General features: G+C 44.6%; 1 protein-coding gene across 1 annotated transcript in view; it reads right to left on the reverse strand.

The window, feature by feature from the left end:
- Positions 1-10,957: 10,957 nt before the first annotated feature.
- pam (peptidylglycine alpha-amidating monooxygenase) overlaps positions 10,958-25,436 on the reverse strand; it is a 180,383-nt gene continuing 165,904 nt past the window's right edge. Inside the window, 2 exon segments of the mRNA XM_034192957.1 lie at positions 10,958-12,234; positions 12,236-12,263. Of these exon segments, the coding sequence (XP_034048848.1) occupies positions 12,087-12,234; positions 12,236-12,263 (176 nt within the window). The 3' untranslated portion in view covers positions 10,958-12,086.

The raw sequence follows: 25,436 nt of genomic DNA on the forward strand, positions 1-25,436 counted from the left end.
TTCTAAGTCCCTGTTGGTAAATGATATCATAATTGATCAACATATTGATTTATTCTGCCTTACAGAAACCTGGTTACAGCAGGATGAATATGTTAGTTTAAATGAGTCAACACCCCCGAGTCACACTAACTGTCAGGAATGCTCGTAGCACGGGCCGGTGGCGGAGGAATTAGCAGCAATCTTCCATTCCAGCTTATTAATTAATCAAAAACCCAGACAGAGCTTTAATTCATTTGAAAGCTTGACTCTTAGTCTTGTCCATCCAAATTGGAAGTCCCAAAAACCAGTTTTATTTGTTATTAATCTATCGTCCACCTGGTCGTTACTGTGAGTTTCTCTGTGAATTTTCAGACCTTTTGTCTGACTAGTGCTTAGCTCAGATAAGATAATTATAGTGGGCGATTTTAACATCCACACAGATGCTGAGAATGACAGCCTCACACTGCATTTAATCTATTATTAGACTCTATTGGCTTTGCTCAAAAAGTAAATGAGTCCACCCACCACCTTATATCATATCTTAGATCTTGTTCTGACTTATGGTATGGAAATAGAAGACTTAACAGTATTCCCTGAAAACTCCCTTCTGTCTGATCATTTCTTAATAACATTTACATTTACTCTGATGGACTACCCAGCAGTGGGGAATAAGTTTCATTACACTAGAAGTCTTTCAGAAAGCGCTGTAACTAGGTTTAAGGATATGATTCCTTCTTTATGTTCTCTAATGCCATATACCAACACAGTGCAGAGTAGCTACCTAAACTCTGTAAGTGAGATAGAGTATCTCGTCAATAGTTTTACATCCTCATTGAAGACAACTTTGGATGCTGTAGCTCCTCTAAAAAAGAGAGCTTAAATCAGAAGTGCCTGACTCCGGGTATAACTCACAAACTCGTAGCTTAAAGCAGATAACCCGTAAGTTGGAGAGGAAATGGCGTCTCACTAATTTAGAAGATCTTCACTTAGCCTGGAAAAAGAGTCTGTTGCCTCTATAAAAAAGAGCCCTCCGTAAAGCTAGGACATCTTTCTACTCATCACTAATTGAAGAAAATAAGAACAACCCCAGGTTTTTTTCAGCACTGTAGCCAGGCTGACAAAGAGTCAGAGCTCTATTGAGCTGAGTATTCCATTAACTTTAACTAGTAATGACTTCATGACTTTCTTTGCTAACAAAATTTTAACTATTAGAGAAAAATTACTCATAACCATCCCAAAGACGTATCGTTATCTTTGGCTGCTTTCAGTGATGCCGGTATTTGGTTAGACTCTTTCTCTCCGATTGTTCTGAGTTATTTTCATTAGTTACTTCATCCAAACCATCAACATGTTTAGTAGACCCCATTCCTACCAGGCTGCTCAAGGAAGCCCTACCATTATTTAATGCTTCGATCTTAAATATGATCAATCTATCTTTGTTAGTTGGCTATGTACCACAGGCTTTAAGGTGTGAAATTGTTCCGAATATGTCATTTTCTTTGGATGTCCGCGAATATTTACCTTTCATGGAATGAATTTTTGTGGAGAAATTGACTGAGATGTACAACTCAATTAAAAACAATAAGATTTTATTTATTTGTGGAGACTTTAACATAGATTTCTAAATCCTCATGGCCATTTACATATAGCGGAATAACACACTCACCAGGATTACTACGAATACATCGATACTCATTGACAATATATTAACAAACGTTATTGTTGGGAAATTAATGGTGGATTACTTATTAGTGACATCAGTGATCACCTGCCGGGTTTTTTGTCATTCTTTAGTTGATAAGGTTGATCATACTGACATACCAAATTTCAAAAGAAAAATAACACAGGAATCTATGGCCAATCTTAGAACAGATTTATTGCACCAAGATTGGTGGCGGCATATATATTGAAGACACTGACCAATCATATGACTCATTTACCTTTAACTTTAACTAGTAATGACTTCATGACTTTCTTTGCTAATAAAATTTTAACTATTAGAGAGAAAATGACTCATAACCATCCCAAAGACATAGCGTTCTCTTTGGCTGCTTTCAGTGATGCCGGTATTTGGTTAGACTCTTTCTCTCCGATTGTTCTGTCTGAGTTATTTTCATTAGTTACTTCCTCCAAACCATCAACATGTCTATTAGACCCCATTCCTACCAGGCTGCTCAAGGAAGCCCTACCTGTTGTGTGGGCCGCTGAAGAGGAGGTACTGCTGGCCCACCAACACCAAGGGCGCCTGTCTGGAGTGCGGGCTCCAGGCAACAAGGGCGCAGTCGCCTCACAGGAGCAGCCAGGGTGACAGCTGTCACTTATCACCTACAACAGCTGTCACCAATCATCTGATCAGCAGGGGTATATCAACAGGACGACATCTCCACCTCTTTGCAGAGATATCGCTCTACCTAGAAGGTAACGATCTCAGCTGACTGTGTGTTTTTTTGACAGTAACCCTTTGTTACTTTTGTGCGTTGTATAGCAGACTTTCTTCCAACGAGAGGTGGAGGTGGTTTTCCTGCCGTGCGGATTGCTGGGTGCAAACGCCCCACATTTAACTGTTTTTGTTCCTCGCCAGCAGTACCAGTCCGACACGTGGGCAGTGGCCACCTGGGAGTTCAGGACTTGGCGGCTCCAGTATTCCCGGGGTTCGGTGGCGGAGGAAATCGTGTGGTTCCGGTTCTGCTTCGGACAGACGTCTCTTATCTTCGAGCCTGCCCACGTGACACATTCTTGTGAATTGACTTCTTTGTCTATTGTTGTGATCCGTTGTGTTTGTTGTGCCTATTCACAACAGTAAAGTGTTGTTATTTGACTTCCTCCATTGTCCGTTCATTTGCGCCCCCTGTTGTGGGTCCGTGTTCCTACACTTTCCCAACAGGATATCTCGGCCAACGTCATGGACCCCGAGGTCCATGTTGAACGGACAATGGAAGAGCAGGGCGCACAGGCATCTGCAGGAGGAATGATCGGTGAGTTGCAGCGAATCCTCACCGCTTTTACGGCTCGGCTGGATCTAATGACCGAGCAGAACGTCCTCCTTAACCGCAGGGTGGAGGCTCTCGCCGCGCAGGTGGAAGCGCGCCCTCAGGGCGCTGCTGCGGCTCCCCCTCCTGTCGATCCTGTGCGCAACAGTGACGTTCCACAGGTCGTTCAACGACCCCTTCCACCTTCCCCTGAAGCATACATAAGCCCTCCAGAGCCGTACGGGGTTGTGTGGAGACATGCGCGGACTTTCTTATGCAGTGTTCGCTCGTCTTCGCACAACGTCCCGTCATGTACGCGACTGATGCTAGTAAGATAGCTTATGTAATTAATCTGCTTCGCGGCGAGGCACGCGCTTGGGCTACAGCGCTCTGGGAGCAAAATTCACGGCTCCTTCTGACATATGATGGGTTTGTGAGGGAGTTCAGAACAGTGTTCCATCACCCAAATAGAGGAGAGACCGCTTCAGCCGTGCTGCTGTCAATGAGACAGGGGCGCCGGAGCGCAGCTGCTTATGCAGTCGACTTCCGCATCGCGGCTGCGAGGTCCGGCTGGAACAGCACTGCCCTCCGTGCCGCCTTCGTAACGGACTGTCGTTGGTCCTGAAGGAGCACCTGGTGACCAAGGACGAACCGCGGGATTTAGACGGCTTATTGATCTCGTTATACGATTAGACAATCGGTTAGAAGAACGCCGTCGGGAACGAGACGAAGGGCGTGGCCGGGCACGTGCCGTCCCTCTCCCTTCCGGTTCCGACCGAGTTCCGCCCTCCCCACGCTCCACGGCCTCTACGCTCCGTGTGGTTACAGCTCCCCCTGCTGATGAAGCTATGGACACGAGCAGGGCCACAATTAGGGCACCAGATAGACAGAGGAGGCTGGCCCGCGGACCGTGCTTTGTTTGTGGCTCAATAGAGCATCAAGTGAGGGACTGCCCCGAGCGTTAAACACCAACGCCCGCCCCTAGAAACTGGGTTAGGGGTGGGCCAAACATTCACGTGGGACATACCCATATTGCCACACGACTCCCAGTTACAATCCTTTATGAGGATTTAACCCTGAAGGCCCCAGCACTGGTGGACACGGGCTCTGAAGGGAATCTGTTAGACAGCAGATGGGCCAGGGGCAGGGCTCCCTCTGGTGGCGCTTACCTCGCCTGTGCAGGTGCGGGCACTAGATGGCTCCCTACTCCCTCTAATCACACATAAGACACCACCAGTAACTCTGGTGGTGTCAGGAAACCACCAGGAGGAATCGAGTTTTTGTGACTCCTGCCACCTCCCGTGTGATTCTCGGGTTCCCTTGGATGTTAAAACACAATCCCTGGATCGATTGGCCGTCCGGGGTAGTGGTTCAGTGGAGCGAGACCTGCCATCGGGTATGTTAGGTTCCTCGGTTCCTCCCGGTTCCCAGGCTAAGGAGGAGGTCAGAGTCCTGCCCAATCTTGGACGGTGCCGGTGGAGTACCATGACCTTGTGGATGTGTTCAGTAAGATCTGGCGCTCACCCTTCCCCCCCACCGTCGATTGTGCCATTGATTTGGTTCCAGGCGTTGAGTTCCCGTCCAGCAGGCTGTACAACCTCTCACGACCTGAGCGCGAATCAATGGAGACCTACATCCGGGACTCTTTAGCCGCCGGTTGATCCGGAATTCCACCTCCCCGATGGGTGCAAGTTTCTTTTTTGTGGGTAAAAAAGACGGCGGACTTCGTCCATGCATTATTATAGGGGCTGAACGAAATCACGGTTCGTAATCGATACCCGTTGCCCTTGTTGGATTCAGTGTTCACGCCCCTGCATGGAGCCCAAATATTCACTAAGCTAGATCTTAGAAATGCGTATCACCTGGTTCGGATCCGGAAGGGAGCGAGTTGGAAGACGGCATTTAACACCCCCTTAGGTCACCACATCGAAGTGGACACGGTTCGAAAAATTAAGCTGGTTTTCGGTTTTAACGGCTGATGAGAGATTTTGAGGTGATACTGTCGCTTTAAGGACTTCCCACGGTGCGAGACGTCGCGCAGCGCTCCCAGGCGCCGTCGTCAGCCTGTTTCAAGCTGAAAACCTCCACATTTCAGGCTCTATTGATCCAGGACGTCGTGAGAGAACAGAGAAGTTTCAGAAGAAGTCGGTTTCAGCATTTTATCTGGATATTCCACTGTTAAAGGAGATTTTTTTAATGAAGATATGTGGGCGGATTGCAGCGTCGGCTTGCAGCCGCCGCGACGCTCCGCCACAGGAAAAACACCTCCGTTGGAAGCCTTAAGGACAAGTTGGAACATGTCCAGCTGTTAAACAATTTCTCATATACTCACTCCACTGAAAGCCATCAAAAGCCGCCTGGATTTTACAAATGGTTATCAACACGGAGGTGTTTTTTCTGTGCCGCATACACATACCTCCCCCGCTCGAACTCAGTGCAGACTGACGAGGGACAGGAAATGACGCTTCATGTCCGTCAACAGCCAATAGGGGGAGTAAAACACAACCTAATACGTTGCTTTCAACACAATTGGAAGAACTTGGAAACAAAAATAATAATAATAAAAAGGATTTTGGTAAAATTTATATCCTTTAGCCACAGAAAAAATGAAAAATAATAACAATAATAAAATAAACAAACAAACAACAAAAAAAAACTCCAGTGTCATTTACTACATCTGTTACATATATAATATATATATATATATATATATATAATATATAGTTTGAAAACCATTATTGGACTAATTATCTTCCAACAAATTTTTGTCCGATAATGTGGTAAGCAAAGGTGAACAGATGTATAGTTCTACTCTCCTCAAACAGAGATGAGCTGCTTCTAGAAGAAACCACTCTATCCTCTGCAAGCAAAGGAGAAGTGGTCACCAAAAAGAAAAATAAACTGATACACAACCAATATCACCCAAGTCATCCAGAGGCATACATTTTTAACTTATGGTTCAAATTTTAACCAAACTTATTTCAGACAAGTTAATTAAATTAACATCACTTCTGAAGTTTTATAAAGTGAAAATATCAGATATATGTTTTAGTTTTAAAGTAATGCGCTAATTTTTAAGGTTTTAGTGTGGACATGCTGTGTCCAGGTGCATTATGGGTGATAGGGTAATCTCAGTATGTTCAGGACAGGAGAAATACATTGAGACACTCTGATCAGGACAACAGCATTAAACTCTAGTGCCTAAAACTCTCGTGAATATATTCTCTGGGTTTATAGACATTGTTATTCTGTTTGCTTTTCCACACATCTTAAATGTAGCAAGTAGCACACAGATTATCTGGAATTTTGTGTTTGCATGTTTTCAAGGTCTCTACTGCCATCTACTGGCCAGTAGTGTTCATGGCAGTATTCAGACTGAAGCTGGGCAGACACTGTACCAACTGCACCGTGTAAAAGTTCAGAGCGCCCGATTTATGTTCTCACACACATTGTACGTTCAAAAACTACACGTCGGACTCGTGTTTCCAGAAGCAAAACATAAACAGAGCTTTTTTTTTCAAACTTAATTTACAAAAACTCTCGATGGGAGACATCAAAGTTTAAAAACAAAACAAAACAAAAAACAAAAACCATTACAAGACAGGTCTGCGGTGTTTGCGCAGGCACAGTGCGAGAGTTTGGACGCTTGTAGCACTTCATCAGCGGGATACCCTCACGACGGCCGACCAAAATATCAAACAGGTTTGATTTTCATCTGACCATACGACTGGCGATCAGGAGGTGGTCATGAGATGTTAAATGCAGCTCGTTACTCCATGTATACTAAACGATGCAGGATGCGCGATTAACCTGTAACTCGGTGTGATCCAAAAATTCTCGCACAAATGAAAAATCAGCTGAAAAAGGGCCAAAACTCGCACTGGCACCAGTAGATCATGGCAGTGTTCTATTTATTTTGACACAGGTTATATCAGACGGTTATCTTGGCTTTTTTTTTTTTTTGAAAATGCCTTTTTTTTTTTTACAAATAAAAAATGACATATTTTGCAAAAGTACATTTATCTGTAAACACCAACACACGACACCCTCACGTGAACGTGTGAATGAATTAACCAATCAGTGTAGCGGAGTCACATTTTACCCAGAATGCCATCTGTCTGTGTTTGTTACAAAACTTCAGAATTAGTGCATTATTCAACATTAAAAGATATATGTTATATCTTAACTTTTCACAAATGACAGAATTGACATTAATGGAGTTATTCTATCAGTATTCATTTTCTTTATACATCAAACTATAACTCAGCACTGCTTTATTTTCCAAGACCTCGGCCTGATGGAAGCACTGTAATTGAATAGAGAGCTTTCTGGCTCATCCCAGTTGTGTCTGTGCTGAAAGCAGGTAGGAAACTGGAGCTTCCAACAGGGGACAGGACCCTGAAAGACAAAGTACTGATTCATTGTTTGGGTCTGTTGTTGCTTTTGATGCTTCTAAAAGTGATTGTGGTGTTAAAACTCAAAATCAGCTTGTTAGTAGTTGCAAGTGTACCGGAGACAATACTGGAAGTTATCGATTATCTGTAACTTCTGATACATTTTTGAATGGTTTATCGTTTTATCTTTATCGAAGATAACTTTTCAGTTATCTGATTATCTGTTATTGAAGTTAATTTTTTCGTTATCTGTGCCCACCACTGGTCAGTTAACACAGTTCGTCACTACAAGTGCAAGTTAAAACTCTACCATGCAAAGCGAAAGCCATACATCAGTAACATCTAGAAACATCGCCGCCTTCTCTGGGCCCGAGCTCATTTGAAATGGACAGATGCAAAGTGGAAAAGTGTGCTGTGGTCTGATAAGTCCACATTTCAAATTGTTTTTGGAAATCATGGACGTCATGTCCTCCACAAAAGAAAAAGACCATCCAGATTGTTACGAGCGCTAAGTTTAAAAGCCAGCATCTGTGATGTTATGGGGTGTGTTAGTGCCCATGCCATGGGCAACTTACACATCTGTGATGGCACCATCAATGCTGAAAGGTACATCCAGATTTTGGAGCAACACATGCTGCCATCCAAGCAATGTCTTTTTCAGGGATGTCCCTGCTTATTTCAGCAAGACAATGCCAAGCCACATTCTGCACGTGTTACAACAGCGTGGCTTCATAGTAAAAGAGTGCGGGTAATAGACTGGCCTGCCTGCAGTCCAGACCTGTCACCAATTGAAAATGTGTGGCACATTATGAAGAGCAAATACGACAATGGAGACCCCGGACTGTTGAACAACTGAAGTCGTACATCAAGCAAAATGGGAAAGAATTCCACCTACAAAGCTTCAACAATTAGTGTCCTCAGTTCCCAAATGCTTATTGAGTGTGTTAGAAGGAAAGGTGATGTAACACAGCGGTAAACATACTACTGTCCCAGCTTTTTTGAAATGTGTTGCAGGCATCCATTTCAAAATGAGCAAATATTTGCACAAAAACAATAAAGTTTATCAAATTGAATATTAAATATCTTGTCTTTGTGGTGTATTCAATTGAATATAGGTTGAAGAATACAAATCATTGTTTTGATTTTATTTACATTTCACAACCCCAAGTACAACGTCATTGGAATTGGGGTTGTAGTATAAGGCCTAATTCTTATTAGATGTTAAATGATAAAAAAAAAAAAAAAAAGTAAAGTAAATGGTATTCACTCATATTTGTTTTCCTCCTTTGGGGAAAAGAAAGCATGTAAAAAAAAAAAAACCCTCAACTTTTGAAACAGTTTTACTTAAGTAAAAAACAAACAACAAAACATTAAGTTTTTTATACAGAACTTTAGTTTTCAATATGTGAATGAATAAAAGGCTGTAATTTAAACAGTTTAAACAATTTGAACAATCACTAAGTCTGCAATGGAGTCACTTTTTTTATGATATGAAAGTACCCTGTGTACGCGGCCTTAAGCGAAAATCCCACCGCCTGCATTCATAATTTGAAAGCCCTTCATAAGGGCACTTAAAATGGCAAACTTAATTTATTTTTTTATTTTGGGTGTGACCTTTAGTGACTGCTGTCAAGCTCATGATGAGAAATTTACCCACGTTACAGTCTACAGTAGTGTTCAGAATAATAGTAGTGCTATGTGACTAAAAGATTAATCCAGGTTTTGAGTATATTTCTTATTGTTACATGGGAAACAAGGTACCAGTAGATTCAGTAGATTCTCACAAATCCAACAAGACCAAGCATTCATTATATGCACACTCTTAAGGCTATGAAATTGGGCTATTAGTAAAAAAAATAGAAAAGGGGTGTTCACAATAATAGTAGCATCTGCTGTTGACACTACAAACTCAAAACTATTATGTTCAAACTGCTTTTTTATCAATCCTGTGAATCACTAAACTAGTATTTAGTTGTTTAACCAGTTTTTCATGATTTCTTCACATCTGAGAGGCATTAATTTTGTTGGTTTGGAAGCAAGATTTTGCTCATTTACTAGTGTGCTTGGGGTCAGTCTTGTCTTGCTTCACACAGGCGTCTTCTGTCACAGCACGTACAGGTAACTCCAGACTGTCTTTGATCATCCTGGAGCTGATCAATGGTGAGCCTTTGCCATTCTGGTTATTCTTCTATCCATTTTGATGGTTGTTTTCCGTTTTCTTCCACGCATCTCTGTTTTTTTTGTCCATTTTAAAGCATTGGAGATCATTGTAGATGAACAGCCTATAATTTCTTGCACCTGTGTATAAGTTTCCCCCTCTCCAATAAACTTTTTAATCAAACTACGCTGTTCTTCTGAACAATGTCTTGAACGTCCCATTTTCCTCAGGCTTTCAAAGAAAAAAGTTCAACAGGTGCTGGCTTCATCCTTAGGGAATGAAGCCTGATTCACACCTGTTTGTTCCACAAAATTGACAAACTCACTGACTGAATACCACACTACTATTATTGTGAACACTCCCTTTTCTACTTTTTTTTTTTTTACTAATAGACCAATTTCAAAGCCTTAAGAGTGTGCATATCATGAATGCTTGGTCTTGTTGGATTTGTGAGAATTTACTGAATCTACTGGTACCTTGTTTCCCATGTAACAATAAGAAATATACTCAAAACCTGGATTCATCTTTTTAGTCACATAGCACTATTATTATTCTGAACACTACTGTATATGGCAATGACGCAGTGTGAAGAAAGTCTAAAGTGGTCACAGTCACATCCTGCCTGATACTCGGAAAGAATCAAACACCTCCTCATGCCAGACATCCGATCCCACAGACACTGCCAGAGCTTTTTGCTTTGCAGACACTTTATTCCACAAATAACATTGTTACTGAAAATAGTCATCTTGCAGCATAGACAAGGTAACAAAGTTCATATACCCACGTGCACAATCTGTGGCATGCCATTAAAGAAATAATTCATGACAAATATCTTTGTAACTTTGACACCATGGACTGAAAGTGAACCAACATTCAATGAACACCAGCATATCTAACAAAAACCTGAAAATAAAGCCTGAAATATCAGCACAGGAACTGGCAGTGTGACCAGTGAAAAGGAACAATATTTATTGTACAAACTTAATTCATCATCTCTGTATGACTCATGAAATGTTAATATTGAGAAACATGAGGGGAGAAGCATCATCTCAGTTGTAATGAAATGAGTCATTTTAACACATTCACGCAAATCTCGTAAAAAGAAAAAAACTGCTACTGGCGGCAGAAACGGCACGTTCTTCACGTTTGCTACGTTTTGATAATGTTGAACAGTGTGTGCACCAGACTGTTACACTCAGGCTGACACGTGGGAAGCAACAGGTTTGAATGAACTGGTTCTATTCCATATTCTCAAAATTCCAGCTGAAATAATGAGCTCTCCATAAAGTCATTCATTCAATACATCAAACCTCAAATAACGTACAAACGTGTAAAAACAGAAAAGAAGCAGGTCAAGTTTTAGTCAAATGAAAATGCATGAGACAGAATTTGACATGTTCTTGATCTTTGTCAAGTACTTGGAGCTGGTCCTGATCACACTTTAAGCCTGATTTTTCTGAGGTAAAACAGCTGAGATGATTATCTGCATGCAGACGACATGTCTCACTCACTCAAAATCTTATCAAACTCTTCCCGCTTTGGTTTCAGTCCTCCTTGCTGTGCAAACAGGCGTTTTAAAGTCATCAGGTGGTGCAGTTGATCATAATCTTTCACAGCCAAATCAGACTGGAATGTTACTCTATAATAAACATCTGGGTTAGAACATGTATGCAACCAATTCCTGATTTTTGTATTTTTTTGTGTGTGTTTATGATACTTTTACTGTTACAGTGCTTTAGACTTAGGCATTAAAAATATTCTGATAGCTTTGTACACAAACATACATTCTTACATATAAATATCAATATATATTTAACTTTTTTCACGCATATGGAAAAAAAAAACAGTCTAGGCTTTACTAGCAGCAGGTGTTTTTTATCCTGTTGTACATTTTATAATGCAGGTACTGCAAAGTACAAAAGGCACAAAAGTACAACTGACGTGTTACTGAAGAGATGTAAAACAAACGAATGTAAAGACTGCGCTCAAATCACGCCACCTGTTTAGATTATATGGAAATTTCTGATTAGGCTTAAAATGGAGAGAAAGAAAAAACAAAAACAAAGCTTACTAACGCTGGCGTTCCCAGATTTATACTTGATTAATTCCGCATAACTGCCTTGTTAGTCAGTTATGTTAACTGACTACAGAATAGAAACATCAACATTCAATAGTAGAATAAGTAAAATCAGCCACAGAACAGGAGCTAACAGCAGTTTTCAGTTTTTTTTTTGTTTGTTTTTTTTGGAAGAAGGAAGCTCTCACTACAATGCCAAACTCAGAACAGGCGAGATATAAGCAGTTATAGATAAGTGGACAGGTTATATTCTTCTGAGACTGAGATACGGTGCTTCCTGTCTGAAAAAGTCTCAATGAGTCCATTTAATGCAAGTTTCCTTTTGGCAAAAAAATCTTTAACAGTGAAATGCAAACATGTCACCCAGACTGCACCAAACCAAGAGCAGATTAATAAATTACTCCTAAAGTTGGCAGCTAACACAACAGTTACACGTACAATGAACAGAACACACCCTGGCACTGTAAGCAGAAGGTTGGTAACCCCGGCTGCACTGGGTGAGACGTAATTTAGGAGGACGAAGTTGCAGGCAGAGGTGCAGAGTACTCCTCATTCTCCGAGTCCGTGCTTTCCTCATCATTCCTCTCCTGGTCGCTGCCTTCGGTGCTCAGCTGGTCGAAGCCTTGGCGGCTGTAACCCTTGTGAGATGCAAAAAGTTCCCAGGTTCAGACTGCCAACCGCTTTACCTGATGACAGGAAAAACACCAGGAATATAGATGAGTATGTGCACGCCGCGTCACACTGTCTCACCTGGATGCTGAACAGTACAACCGGTCTCATTTGTCAGATGGTGAGCAGTTCCGCTGCCCTCCAGGAGATGGAGCCATGCTCAAGTCTGCTGTAGAGTGCCTTAATAGGAGACGGTAGTCTCGTTTGAACCCTCCGTGATATTGCCGGATTTGACGACTTATGGGGACCTCCATTTAATATGTACACAGCATAACTTCACATGGATAAATGGCGTACTGTTTTGTTTTCGGCTGCAATCACCGAAGCAGTCGCGAAAAGTACAGTTTTTTCGGTTTCCAGTGTAGAAGGGCAGACGAGGCAAATGTGAGAGGTTATGTCAGTAAGTGCTAGCCTACACTGCTAGCCAGAGTAGCTCCATTCTCTCGCCTGCAAAATCACCTCGACACGTTTGTGCTCCGGGTCATTAACAAACCGCAACACAAGTCCACTTTCCCACCGCATCGTCACTTTTTCTTTGCATTTTCACTTTCTTTGCGTGTAATTTGCCATAACCCCACTGAAAATGCCGTGGTTTGTACCCTGGAAGTAGAGAAATTACATCATATGCATCATATTTTTACCCCTTTGGCTCCCGCCCCCAAACAAGACTGCACTGCCCTATTGACAGAGTGGCAACATGACGAGTCAAAAAAAACAAAAAACAAAAAAACGGTCACATGACACGTGGTGCCACCTTGTGTTCAAAATAGCATTGGCTGTTAATGCGTCTGCATGGTAATCCAGCTATTTTATTTATTATTTGCTGAAAATGCCAGGTTGCTGTGCATTTGGAGTCACAAACAGACACAGCAAGGGCTTCAAGATGTAGAGATTCCCTTCAGATCCGAACAGAAGAAACATTTCGGTAAATAAAGTCAGCCATGTGGGATGGAAGCCAACATCATCATCAAAGTTTTTAGAGGTAAATTTATTGTTCAGTCCCATGTACAGTAAAACTCACCTAAACCATCATCGTATAAACCAGATATTCACAGTCACCACATGAAAAAAGTCCCAATATTTTTGTATTGTTTTCCATGTAATAAACATTTTTGTACAGTAGTGTTCAGAATGCCTTTCCAAATCATGTCCAGTCAACTGAATTTACCCCAGGTGGACTCCAATTAAGCTGTAGAAACATCTCAAGGATGATCAGTGGAAACAGGATGCATCTGAGCTTCATGGCAAAGGCTGTGAATACTTACAGTAGTGTTCAGAATAATAGTAGTGCTATGTGACTAAAAAGATTAATCCAGGTTTTGAGTATATTTCTTATTGTTACATGGGAAACAAGGTACCAGTAGATTAAATAGATTCTCACAAATCCAACAAGACCAAGCATTCATGATATGCACACTCTTAAGGCTATGAAATTGGCTATTAGTAAAAAAAGTAGAAAAGGGGGTGTTCACAATCATGGTAGCATCTGCTGTTGACACTACAAACTCAAAACTATTATGTTCAAACTACTTTTTTTTAGCAATCCTGTGAATCACTAAACTAGTATTTAGTTGTATAACCACAGTTTTTCATGATTTCTTCACATCTGTGAGGCATTAATATTGCTGGTTTGGAACCAAGATTTTGCTCGTTTACTAGTGTGCTTGGGGTCATTGTCTTGTTGAAGCACCCATTTCAAGGGCATGTCAACCTATTCTGTGATTTGGACCCCCTGCTGTGATGCAACCAGCACAGAAGGGCTTTTCTGTTTTTTTTTTTCTCTCTTTTTTTTTTATCATTTGTTATTTATCATCCCAGTTACCAAACAAAGTGGCCCTCAAAATGCAGGAAATAGTGTTTCAAAGGGCTAAATTTCAAATTTTTCTTTGGGCGGGCGGAGGGGATGCCCCTGGACCGTCCTACAATACTCGTGCGTACAATGCTCATTGCACGGCTAAGCCCCCCCCTCCCCATGCTGTGAAAAAATCCTGGTGAGAACCCCAATATTTGGAAGAAAACCATTTTCAAGTGAAACAACAAAGACAGCTCTTTTAAGAGTCCTGTGCAAAAACTGAACAAGAAAAAACTTAGCGAGTATATCTTTCACAAATGTACCACAAATTAGTTTTCTATTGTTTAGCTGCATTGCACATTTACTGTATGTTATCATCTCTTCAGTGGCTTCAAGAAGCAATTTAAGTCATGTTTTTTATTAACATTTATTCTCTATTATTATTCACAGATCATATTACACAGCCACTATTGGTCATCCAGAGAAAGGAATAAAGGAAAAGAAAAAAAAAAACAGCATAAAAAAACCTTGCTGTTAGTAACAATACTATTACTGTGTAATGTTTAATAAGTGCTGAGAACAAAACTGCAACATGTATTTTATATTTGTAAAAGGACAAGACCAAGAAGAGAGAGGGAAAAAAAGGGGGCAATAATAATAATAAGAATACTACCTAATGAACAATAAATTAAAAGGGGATGTATGGGCTAATAACAGGAAGTGGATTCTTTTGTAGGGACATATACAGTTATATTGTTTCATTTTGAGATATGTATATAGTACATACAAGACCAAACAATCCTTTTTAAACCAACGAAAATTAGCCAATGATGTTAAAGGGCAGAGAAGAGAGATAATTTATTAAGTCTGTAGGATGTGCCTATACCTTTCGTACATAGGAGACCCATTTTGACCATGACCTTGTGAATTTATTCATTTGTAGACGGAGTGAGAAAGTAATCTTTTCCATTATATAAATTTCATTAACAATATCCGTCCATTCCTCTATTGTGGGGGGTCGGGATGTAGCCAGTGTCGGGTGATAGTTTTCTTGCCGGCAGAAATCAAAACACCAAATAAGTATTTGTTGAATTGGCCTGTGAGAAAGTTAACTTCTCCCATAATAAGTGTTTTGAAATGAAATGGTTTTTATATGGAACATGTTTTCTAATATTTTGTGTATCTCAAACCAAAAACTTAAAATTGCTGGACATTCCCAAAATATATGCCAGTGATTAGCATCCCGGCTCCCGCACAACCTCCAACACAATGGGTCTCCTCCTGCAAAGTGAACTTTCTGCTTGGGGGTCACAAAGAATCTGATTAGACATTTCCATGCAAATTCTCTCCATGTATGTGAGTTGGTGCATTTCCATTGAAACTCACAGTAACTGTCCCATTCCTCTCTCAAAATTTCCTTCTCCCATTTATCTTTAATATAATCTGTAGAAAAGATTTTTTATTCATAAAGCTCTTATATAGTCTAGATATCATACCCTTGCCTCGTTCCGATGAATAAGCACGTAATACCTCTTTTAGTATTGGATCATCAGGGTCCACTGTAAAATTTCTAATCACCTGGTTAAAATAATTACGTTGTAAATATCTGTAAAAGTCTTGCTTTTCCAGAAAGTGTTCCCTTTCAGAGTCTCAAAACTTTTAAATTGTCCTTTATTTGTTATCGAGTGAAATGTTGTTATTCCCTTGATTATCCAGCATTTAAATCTAGAGTCCAGTTGATTCGGTTTGAAGTCAGGGTCGTAGGCGCACCATCTAATTATTCCTAACTTGTCGTGTATTTATATGTATCTTTAACAGAGTTCCAGATTTTAATTTGAAATTTTGCCATGGATTTTGCATTTTTTAAGCAATTTCAGTCTTTATTACCCAATACTGCCTGGATTGGGGGGTCCTTAATGAGTGACATTTCAATGTCTTTCCACCTGGCCTGGTAGTCTTGATTACACAAATTTATCAATGGTCTAATTTGGATGAGAAAAATAATCCTTTAAATTTGGTACAGCCATTTCTCCTCTCTCTTTCGATAGTTGCAGTGTTCTAAACCTTGCCCTGGGTTTTTTCCCCTGCCAAATGAATCTGGAAAATATATTATCCCATTCTACTGGTGGTTGGCTCTCACTGCGGTATTGTATCACTTCCTGTTCCGGAGCACAGCGGTGTTTTTCTGTATCTGTTAGCTGTTTAATCTGCGCGGTTAGATTGATCTAGTTATCTAGTTTACGATTTGTTTTCCAGTGTAATCTTCACGTGCCTTAACTACAGCACTCCTTCTGCTGATCACCTCTAAATTATTTACACATTATTCACTTTGCGTGTTTTTAGGAATCCGCTAGCTTAGCGTAGCTACTAGCTCTTAGCCGATTTAGCATGGCGGATTCTCCTGTCTCTCCCGCACTTTTCTGCTCTGGGTGTGAAATGTTTAGTTATTCCTCGGCCTCCTTTAGCAGTAACGGTACTTGTAATAAGTGTAGCTTATTCGTAGCTTTGGAGGCCAGGCTGGGCGAATTGGAGACCTCGGCTCCGCACCGTGGAAAATTCTACAGCTAGCCAGGCCCCTGTAGTCGGTGCGGACCAAGGTAGCTTAGCCGCCGTTAGTTACCCCCTGGCAGATCCCGAGCAGGCCGGGAAAGCAGGCTGACTGGGTGACTGTGAGGAGGAAGCGTAGCCCTAAACAGAAGCCCCGTGTACACTGCCAACCCGTTCACATCTTTAACCGTTTTTCTCCCCACTCGACGACACACAGCGCCGAGGATCAAACTCTGGTTATTGGCGACTCTGTTTTGCGAAATGTGAAGTTAGCGCACCAGCAACCATAGTCCAATTGTCTTCCGGGGGCCAGAGCAGGCGACATTGGAAGGAAATTTGAAACTGCTGGCTAAGGCTAACCTAAATTTGGTAAGATTGTAATTCACGTCGGCAGTAATGACACCCGTTACGCCAATCGGAGGTCACTAAAAATTAACATTAATTCGGTGTGTAACTTTGCAAAAACAATGTCGGACTCTGTAGTTTTCCTCTGGGCCCCTCCCAATCAGACCGGGAGTGACATGTTTAAGGCCGCATGTTCTCCTTGAAATTGCTGGCTGTCTGAGTGGTGTCCAAAAATGAGGTGGGCTTCATAGATAATTGGCAAAGCTTCTTGGGAAAACCTGGTCTTGTTAGGAGAGACGGCATCCATCCCACTTTGGATGGAGCAGCTCTCATTTCTAGAAATCTGGCCAATTTTCTTAAATCCTCCAAACCATGACTATCCAGGGTTGGGACCAGGAAGCAGAGTTGGAGTCTTACACACCTCTCTGCAGCTTCTCTCCCCCTGCCATCCCCTCATTACCCCATCCCCGTAGAGACGGTGCCTGCTCCCAGACTACCAATAACCAGCAAAAATCTATTTAAGCATAAAAATTCAAAAAGAAAAATAATATAGCACCTTCAACTGCACCACAGACTAAAACAGTTAAATGTGGTCTATTAAACATTAGGTCTCTCTCTTCTAAGTCCTGTTGGTAAATGATATCATAATTGATCAACATATGATTTATTCTGCCTTACAGAAACCTGGTTACAGCAGGATGAATATGTTAGTTTAAATGAGTCAACACCCCCGAGTCACACTAACTGTCAGAATGCTCGTAGCAGGGCCGGGGCGGAGGATTAGCAGCAATCTTCCATTCCAGCCTTATTAATTAATCAAAAACCCAGACAGAGCTTTAATTCATTTGAAAGCTTGACGCTTAGTCTTGTCCATCCAAATTGGAAGTCCCAAAAACCAGTTTTATTTGTTATTATCTATCGACACCTGGTCGTTACTGTGAGTTTCTCTGTGAATTTTCAGACCTTTTGTCTGACTTAGTGCTTAGCTCAGATAAGATAATTATAGTGGGCGATTTTAACATCCACACAGATGCTGAGAATGACAGCCTCAACACTGCATTTAATCTATTATTAGACTCTATTGGCTTTGCTCAAAAAGTAAATGAGTCCACCCACCACTTTAATCATATCTTAGATCTTGTTCTGACTTATGGTATGAAATAGAAGACTTAACAGTATTCCCTGAAAACTCCCTTCTGTCTGATACATTCTTAATAACATTTACATTTACTCTGATGGACTACCCAGCAGTGGGGGAATAAGTTTCATTACACTAGAAGTCTTTCAGAAAGCGCTGTAACTAGGTTTAAGGATATGATTCCTTCTTTATGTTCTCTAATGCCATATACCAACACAGTGCAGAGTAGCTACCTAACTCTGTAAGTGAGATAGAGTATCTCGTCAATAGTTTTACATCCTCATTGAAGACAACTTTGGATGCTGTAGCTCCTCTAAAAAAGAGAGCTTTAAATCAGAAGTGCCTGACTCCGTGGTATAACTCACAAACTCGTAGCTTAAAGCAGATAACCCGTAAGTTGGAGAGGAAATGGCGTCTCACTAATTTAGAAGATCTTCACTTAGCCTGGAAAAAGAGTCTGTTGCTCTATAAAAAAGCCCTCCGTAAAGCTAGGACATCTTTCTACTCATCACTAATTGAAGAAAAATAAGAACAACCCCAGGTTTTTTTCAGCACTGTATGCCAGGCTGACAAAGAGTCAGAGCTCTATTGAGCTGAGTATTCCATTAACTTTAACTAGTAATGACTTCATGACTTTCTTTGCTAACAAAATTTTAACTATTAGAGAAAAAATTACTCATAACCATCCCAAAGACGTATCGTTATCTTTGGCTGCTTTCAGTGATGCCGGTATTTGGTTAGACTCTTTCTCTCCGATTGTTCTGAGTTATTTTCATTAGTTACTTCATCCAAACCATCAACATGTTTATTAGACCCCATTCCTACCAGGCTGCTCAAGGAAGCCCTACCATTATTTAATGCTTCGATCTTAAATATGATCAATCTATCTTTGTTAGTTGGCTATGTACCACAGGCTTTTAAGGTGTGAAATTGTTCCGAATATGTCATTTTCTTTGGGATGTCCGCGAATATTTACCTTTCATGGAATGAATTTTTGTGGAGAAATTGACTGAGATGTACAACTCAATTAAAAACAATAGATTTTATTTATTTGTGGAGACTTAACATAGATTTTCTAAATCCTCATGGCCATTTACATATAGCGGAATAACACACTCAACCAGGATTACTACGAATACATCGATACTCATTGACAATATATTAACAAACGTTATTGTTGGGAATTTAATGGGTGGATTACTTATTAGTGACATCAGTGATCACCTGCCGGGTTTTTTTGTCATTCTTTAGTTGATAAGGTTGATCATACTGACATACCAAATTTCAAAAGAAAAATAACACAGGAATCTATGGCCAATCTTAGAACAGATTTATTGCACCAAGATTGGTGCGGCATATATATTGAAGACACTGACCAATCATATGACTCATTTACCTTTAACTTTAACTAGTAATGACTTCATGACTTTCTTTGCTAATAAAATTTTAACTATTAGAGAGAAAATGACTCATAACCATCCCAAAGACATAGCGTTCTCTTTGGCTGCTTTCAGTGATGCCGGTATTTGGTTAGACTCTTTCTCTCCGATTGTTCTGTCTGAGTTATTTTCATTAGTTACTTCCTCCAAACCATCAACATGTCTATTAGACCCCATTCCTACCAGGCTGCTCAAGGAAGCCCTACCTGTTGTGTGGGCCGCTGAAGAGGAGGTACTGCTGGCCCACCAACACCAGAGGGCGCCCTGTCTGGAGTGCGGGCTCCAGGCAACAGAGGGCGCAGTCGCCTCACAGGAGCAGCCAGGGTGACAGCTGTCACTTATCACCTACAACAGCTGTCACCAATCATCTGATCAGCAGGGGTATATCAACAGGACGACATCTCCACCTCTTTGCAGAGATATCGCTCTACCTAGAAGGTAACGATCTCAGCTGACTGTGTGTTTTTTTGACAGTAACCCTTTGTTACTTTTGTGCGTTGTATAGCAGACTTTCTTCCAACGAGAGGTGGAGGTGGTTTTCCTGCCGTGCGGATTGCTGGGTGCAAACGCGCCCACATTTAACTGTTTTTGTTCCTCGCCAGCAGTACCAGGTCCGACACGTGGAGGCAGTGGCCACCTGGGAGTTCAGGACTTGGCGGCTCCAGTATTCCCGGGGTTCGGTGGCGGAGGAATCGTGTGGTTCCGGTTCTGCTTCGGACAGACGTCCTCTTATCTTCGAGCCTGCCCACGTGACACATTCTTGTGAATTGACTTCTTTGTCTATTGTTGTGATCCGTTGTGTTTGTTGTGCCTATTCACAACAGTAAAGTGTTGTTATTTGACTTCCTCCATTGTCCGTTCATTTGCGCCCCCTGTTGTGGGTCCGTGTTCCTACACTTTCCCAACAGGATATCTCGGCCAACGTCATGGACCCCGAGGTCCATGTTGAACGGACAATGGAAGAGCAGGGCGCACAGGCATCTGCAGGAGGAATGATCGGTGAGTTAGCAGCGAATCCTCACCGCTTTTACGGCTCGCTGGATCTAATGACCGAGCAGAACGTCCTCCTTAACCGCAGGGTGGGCTCTCGCCGCGCAGGTAGGAAGCGCGCCCTCAGGGCGCTGCTGCGGCTCCCACTCCTGTCGATCCTGTGCGCAACAGTGACGTTCCACAGGTCGTTCAACGACCCCTCCCACCTTCCCCTGAAGCATACATAAGCCCTCCAGAGCCGTACGGGGTTGTGTGGAGACATGCGCGGACTTTCTTATGCAGTTGTTCGCTCGTCTTCGCACAACGTCCCGTCATGTACGCGACTGATGCTAGTAAGTAGCTTATGTAATTATCTGCTTCGCGGCGAGGCACGCGCTTGGGCTACAGCGCTCTGGGAGCAAAATTCACGGCTCCTTCTGACATATGATGGGTTTGTGAGGGAGTTCAGAACAGTGTTCCATCACCCAAATAGAGGAGAGACCGCTTCAGCCGTGCTGTTGTCAATGAGACAGGGGCGCCGGAGCGCAGCTGCTTATGCAGTCGACTTCCGCATCGCGGCTGCGAGGTCCGGCTGGAACAGCACTGCCCTCCGTGCCGCCTTCGTAAACGGACTGTCGTTGGTCCTGAAGGAGCACCTGGTGGCCAAGGACGAACCGCGGGATTTAGACGGGCTTATTGATCTCGTTATACGATTAGACAATCGGTTAGAAGAACGCCGTCGGGAACGAGACGAAGGGCGTGGCCGGGCACGTGCCGTCCCTCTCCCTTCCGGTTCCGACCGAGTTCCGCCCTCCCCACGCTCCACGGCCTCTACGCTCCGTGTGGTTACAGCTCCCCCTGCTGATGAAGCTATGGACACGAGCAGGGCCACAATTAGGGCACCAGATAGACAGAGGAGGCTGGCCCGCGGACCGTGCTTTGTTTGTGGCTCAATAGAGCATCAAGTGAGGGACTGCCCCGAGCGGTTAAACACCAACGCCCGCCCCTAGAAACTGGGTTAGGGGTGGGCCAAAACATTCACGTGGGACATACCCATATTGCCACACGACTCCCAGTTACAATCCTTTATGAGGATTTAACCCTGAAGGCCCCAGCACTGGTGGACACGGGCTCTGAAGGGAATCTGTTAGACAGCAGATGGGCCAGGGAGGCAGGGCTCCCTCTGGTGGCGCTTACCTCGCCTGTGCAGGTGCGGGCACTAGATGGCTCCCTACTCCCTCTAATCACACATAAGACACCACCAGTAACTCTGGTGGTGTCAGGAAACCACCAGGAGGAGATCGAGTTTTTTGTGACTCCTGCCACCTCCCGTGTGATTCTCGGGTTCCCTTGGATGTTAAAACACAATCCCTGGATCGATTGGCCGTCCGGGGTAGTGGTTCAGTGGAGCGAGACCTGCCATCGGGTATGTTTAGGTTCCTCGGTTCCTCCCGGTTCCCAGGCTAAGGAGGAAGTCAGAGTCCTGCCCAATCTTGGGACGGTGCCGGTGGAGTACCATGACCTTGTGGATGTGTTCAGTAAGGATCTGGCGCTCACCCTTCCCCCCCACCGTCGATTGTGCCATTGATTTGGTTCCAGGCGTTGAGTTCCCGTCCAGCAGGCTGTACAACCTCTCACGACCTGAGCGCGAATCAATGGAGACCTACATCCGGGACTCTTTAGCCGCCGGGTTGATCCGGAATTCCACCTCCCCGATGGGTGCAAGTTTCTTTTTTGTGGGTAAAAAAGACGGCGGACTTCGTCCATGCATTGATTATAGGGGGCTGAACGAAATCACGGTTCGTAATCGATACCCGTTGCCCTTGTTGGATTCAGTGTTCACGCCCCTGCATGGAGCCCAAATATTCACTAAGCTAGATCTTAGAAATGCGTATCACCTGGTTCGGATCCGGAAGGGAGACGAGTGGAAGACGGCATTTAACACCCCCTTAGGTCACTTTGAGTACCTGGTCATGCCGTTCGGCCTCACAAACGCCCCCGCGACGTTCCAAGCATTAGTTAATGATGTCTTGCGGGATTTCCTGCACCGATTCGTCTTCGTATATCTAGACGATATACTCATCTTTTCTCCGGATCCTGAGACTCATGTCCGGCATGTACGTCAGGTCCTGCAGCGGTTGTTGGAGAACCGGCTGTTTGTGAAGGGCGAGAAGTGTGAATTTCACCGCACCTCTTTGTCCTTCCTGGGGTTTATCATCTCTCCAACTCCGTCGCTCCTGATCCGGCCAAGGTTGCGGCGGTGAGAGACTGGCCCCAACCCACCAGCCGTAGGAAGCTGCAACAGTTCCTCGGCTTTGCAAATTTCTACAGGAGGTTCATTAAGGGCTACAGTCAGGTAGTTAGCCCCCTGACAGCCCTGACCTCACCAAAAGTCCCCTTCACCTGGTCGGATCGTTGCGATGCCGCGTTCAAGGAGTTGAAACGGCGCTTCTCGTCTGCACCCGTTCTGGTGCAGCCCGATCCTAGTCGCCAGTTAGTGGTTGAAGTGGACGCCTCGGACTCAGGGATAGGAGCTGTGCTTTCCCAGAGCGGGAAGACCGCTAAGGTCCTTCACCCGTGGCCTATTTTTCCCGCAGGTTGACCCCGGCCGAACGGAACTATGACGTCGGCAATCGAGAACTCCTTGCGGTGAAAGAGGCTCTTGAAGAGTGGAGACATCTGTTGGAGGGAACGTCCGTGCCATTCACGGTTTTCACTGACCACCGGAACCTGGAGTATATCAGGACCGCCAAGCGGCTGAACCCCAGGCAAGCCCGCTGGTCACTGTTCTTCGGCCGTTTTGACTTCCGGATCACCTACCGTCCCGGGACCAAAAACCAGAGATCGGATGCCTTGTCCCGGGTACATGAAGATGAAGTCAAAGCGGAGTTGTCGGATCCACCAGAACCCATCATCCCGGAGTCCACTATCGTGGCCACCCTCACCTGGGACGTAGAGAGAACCGTCCGGGAGGCCCTGGCACGAAGCCCGGACCCCGGAACTGGGCCGAAGAACAGACTCTACGTCCCACCAGAAGCTAGGGCTGCAGTCCTGGACTTCTGTCACGGCTCCAAGCTCTCCTGTCATCCAGGGGTGCGAAGAACCGTGGCAGTTGTCCGGCAGCGCTTCTGGTGGGCGTCCCTAGAGGCCGACGTCCGGGATTATATCCAGGCCTGCACCACCTGCGCCAGGGGCAAGGCTGACCACCGCAGGGCACCGGGACTGCTCCAGCCGCTGCCTGTGCCTCATCGCCCCTGGTCCCACATCGGCCTGGATTTTGTCACGGGCCTCCCGACGTCCCAGGGTAACACCACCATCCTCACGATAGTGGACCGATTCTCCAAGGCGGCCCACTTCTTGGCCCTCCCGAAGCTCCCGACTGCCCAGGAGACAGCGGACCTCCTGGTCCACCACGTCATCCGGCTGCATGGGATTCCAACAGACATCGTCTCCGATCGCGGTCCCCAGTTCTCCTCGCAAGTCTGGAGGAGCTTCTGCCGGGAACTGGGGGCCACGGTGAGTCTCTCGTCCGGGTACCACCCTCAGACCAACGGGCAAGCAGAACGGGTAAATCAGGAGGTGGAACAGGCCTTGCGCTGCGTGACTGCCGCGCACCCGGCGGCCTGGAGTACCCATTTGGCCTGGAACGAGTATGCCCATAACAGCCAGGTGTCTTCAGCCACCGGCCTCTCCCCTTTTGAGGTGTGTCTGGGGTATCAGCCCCCGTTGTTTCCGGTGGTTGAGGGAGAGGTCGGTGTGCCCTCGGTCCAGGCCCACCTGCGGAAGTGCCGTTGGGTGTGGCGCGCTGCCCGTTCTGCTTTGCTAAAGGCCCGGACGAGGGCAAAAGCCCATGCAGACCGTCGGCGGACCCCGGCCCCTGCGTATCGGCCAGGGCAGGAGGTGTGGTTGTCCACAAAGGACATTCCTCTCAAAGTGGACTACCCCAAGCTACAGGATCGTTACATCGGCCCCTTCAAAATCCTTAAGGTCATCAGTCCAGCCGCAGTGAGGCTTCAGCTTCCGGCCTCACTGCGGATCCATCCTGTTTTCCATGTGTCCCGGGTAAAACCGCATCACACCTCACCCCTCTGTGCTCCGGGTCCGGCGCCGCCTCCTGCCCGGATCATCGATGGTGAGCCGGCTTGGACTGTGCGCCGGCTCTTGGATGTCCGTAGGATGGGCCGGGGCTTCCAGTATTTGGTGGACTGGGAGGGGTACGGACCCGAAGAACGCTCCTGGGTGAAGAGGAGCTTCATCCTGGACCCGGCCCTCCTGCCGATTTCTACCGCCGCCCACCAGGACAAGCCTGGTCGGGGCGCCAGGAGGCGCCCGTTGAGGGGGGGGGTCCTGTTGTGTGGGGCCGCTGAAGAGGAGGTACTGCTGGCCCACCAACACCAGAGGGCGCCCTGTCTGGAGTGCGGGCTCCAGGCACCAGAGGGCGCAGCCGCCTCACAGGAGCAGCCAGGGTGACAGCTGTCACTTATCACCTACAACAGCTGTCACCAATCATCTGATCAGCAGGGGTATATCAACAGGACGACATCTCCACCTCTTTGCCGAGATATCGCTCTACCTAGAAGGTAACGATCTCAGCTGACTGTGTGGTTTTTTGACAGTAACCCTTTGTTACTTTTGTGCGTTGTATAGCAGACTTTCTTCCAACGAGAGGTGGAGGTGGTTTTCCCGCCGTGCGGATTGCTGGGTGCAAACGCACCCACATTTAACTGTTTTTGTTCCTCGCCAGCAGTACCAGGTCCGACACGCGGAGGCAGTGGCCACCTGGGAGTTCAGGACTTGGCGGCTCCAGTATTCCCGGGGTTCGGTGGCGGAGGAAATCGTGTGGTTCCGGTTCTGCTTCGGACAGACGTCTCTTATCTTCGAGCCTGCCCACATGACACATTCTTGTGAATTGACTTCTTTGTCTATTGTTGTGATCCGTTGTGTTTGTTGTGCCTATTCA

This window comes from Thalassophryne amazonica, chromosome 17 (genome assembly GCF_902500255.1).
Source record: "Thalassophryne amazonica chromosome 17, fThaAma1.1, whole genome shotgun sequence".
Lineage (NCBI taxonomy): Eukaryota > Metazoa > Chordata > Actinopteri > Batrachoidiformes > Batrachoididae > Thalassophryne > Thalassophryne amazonica.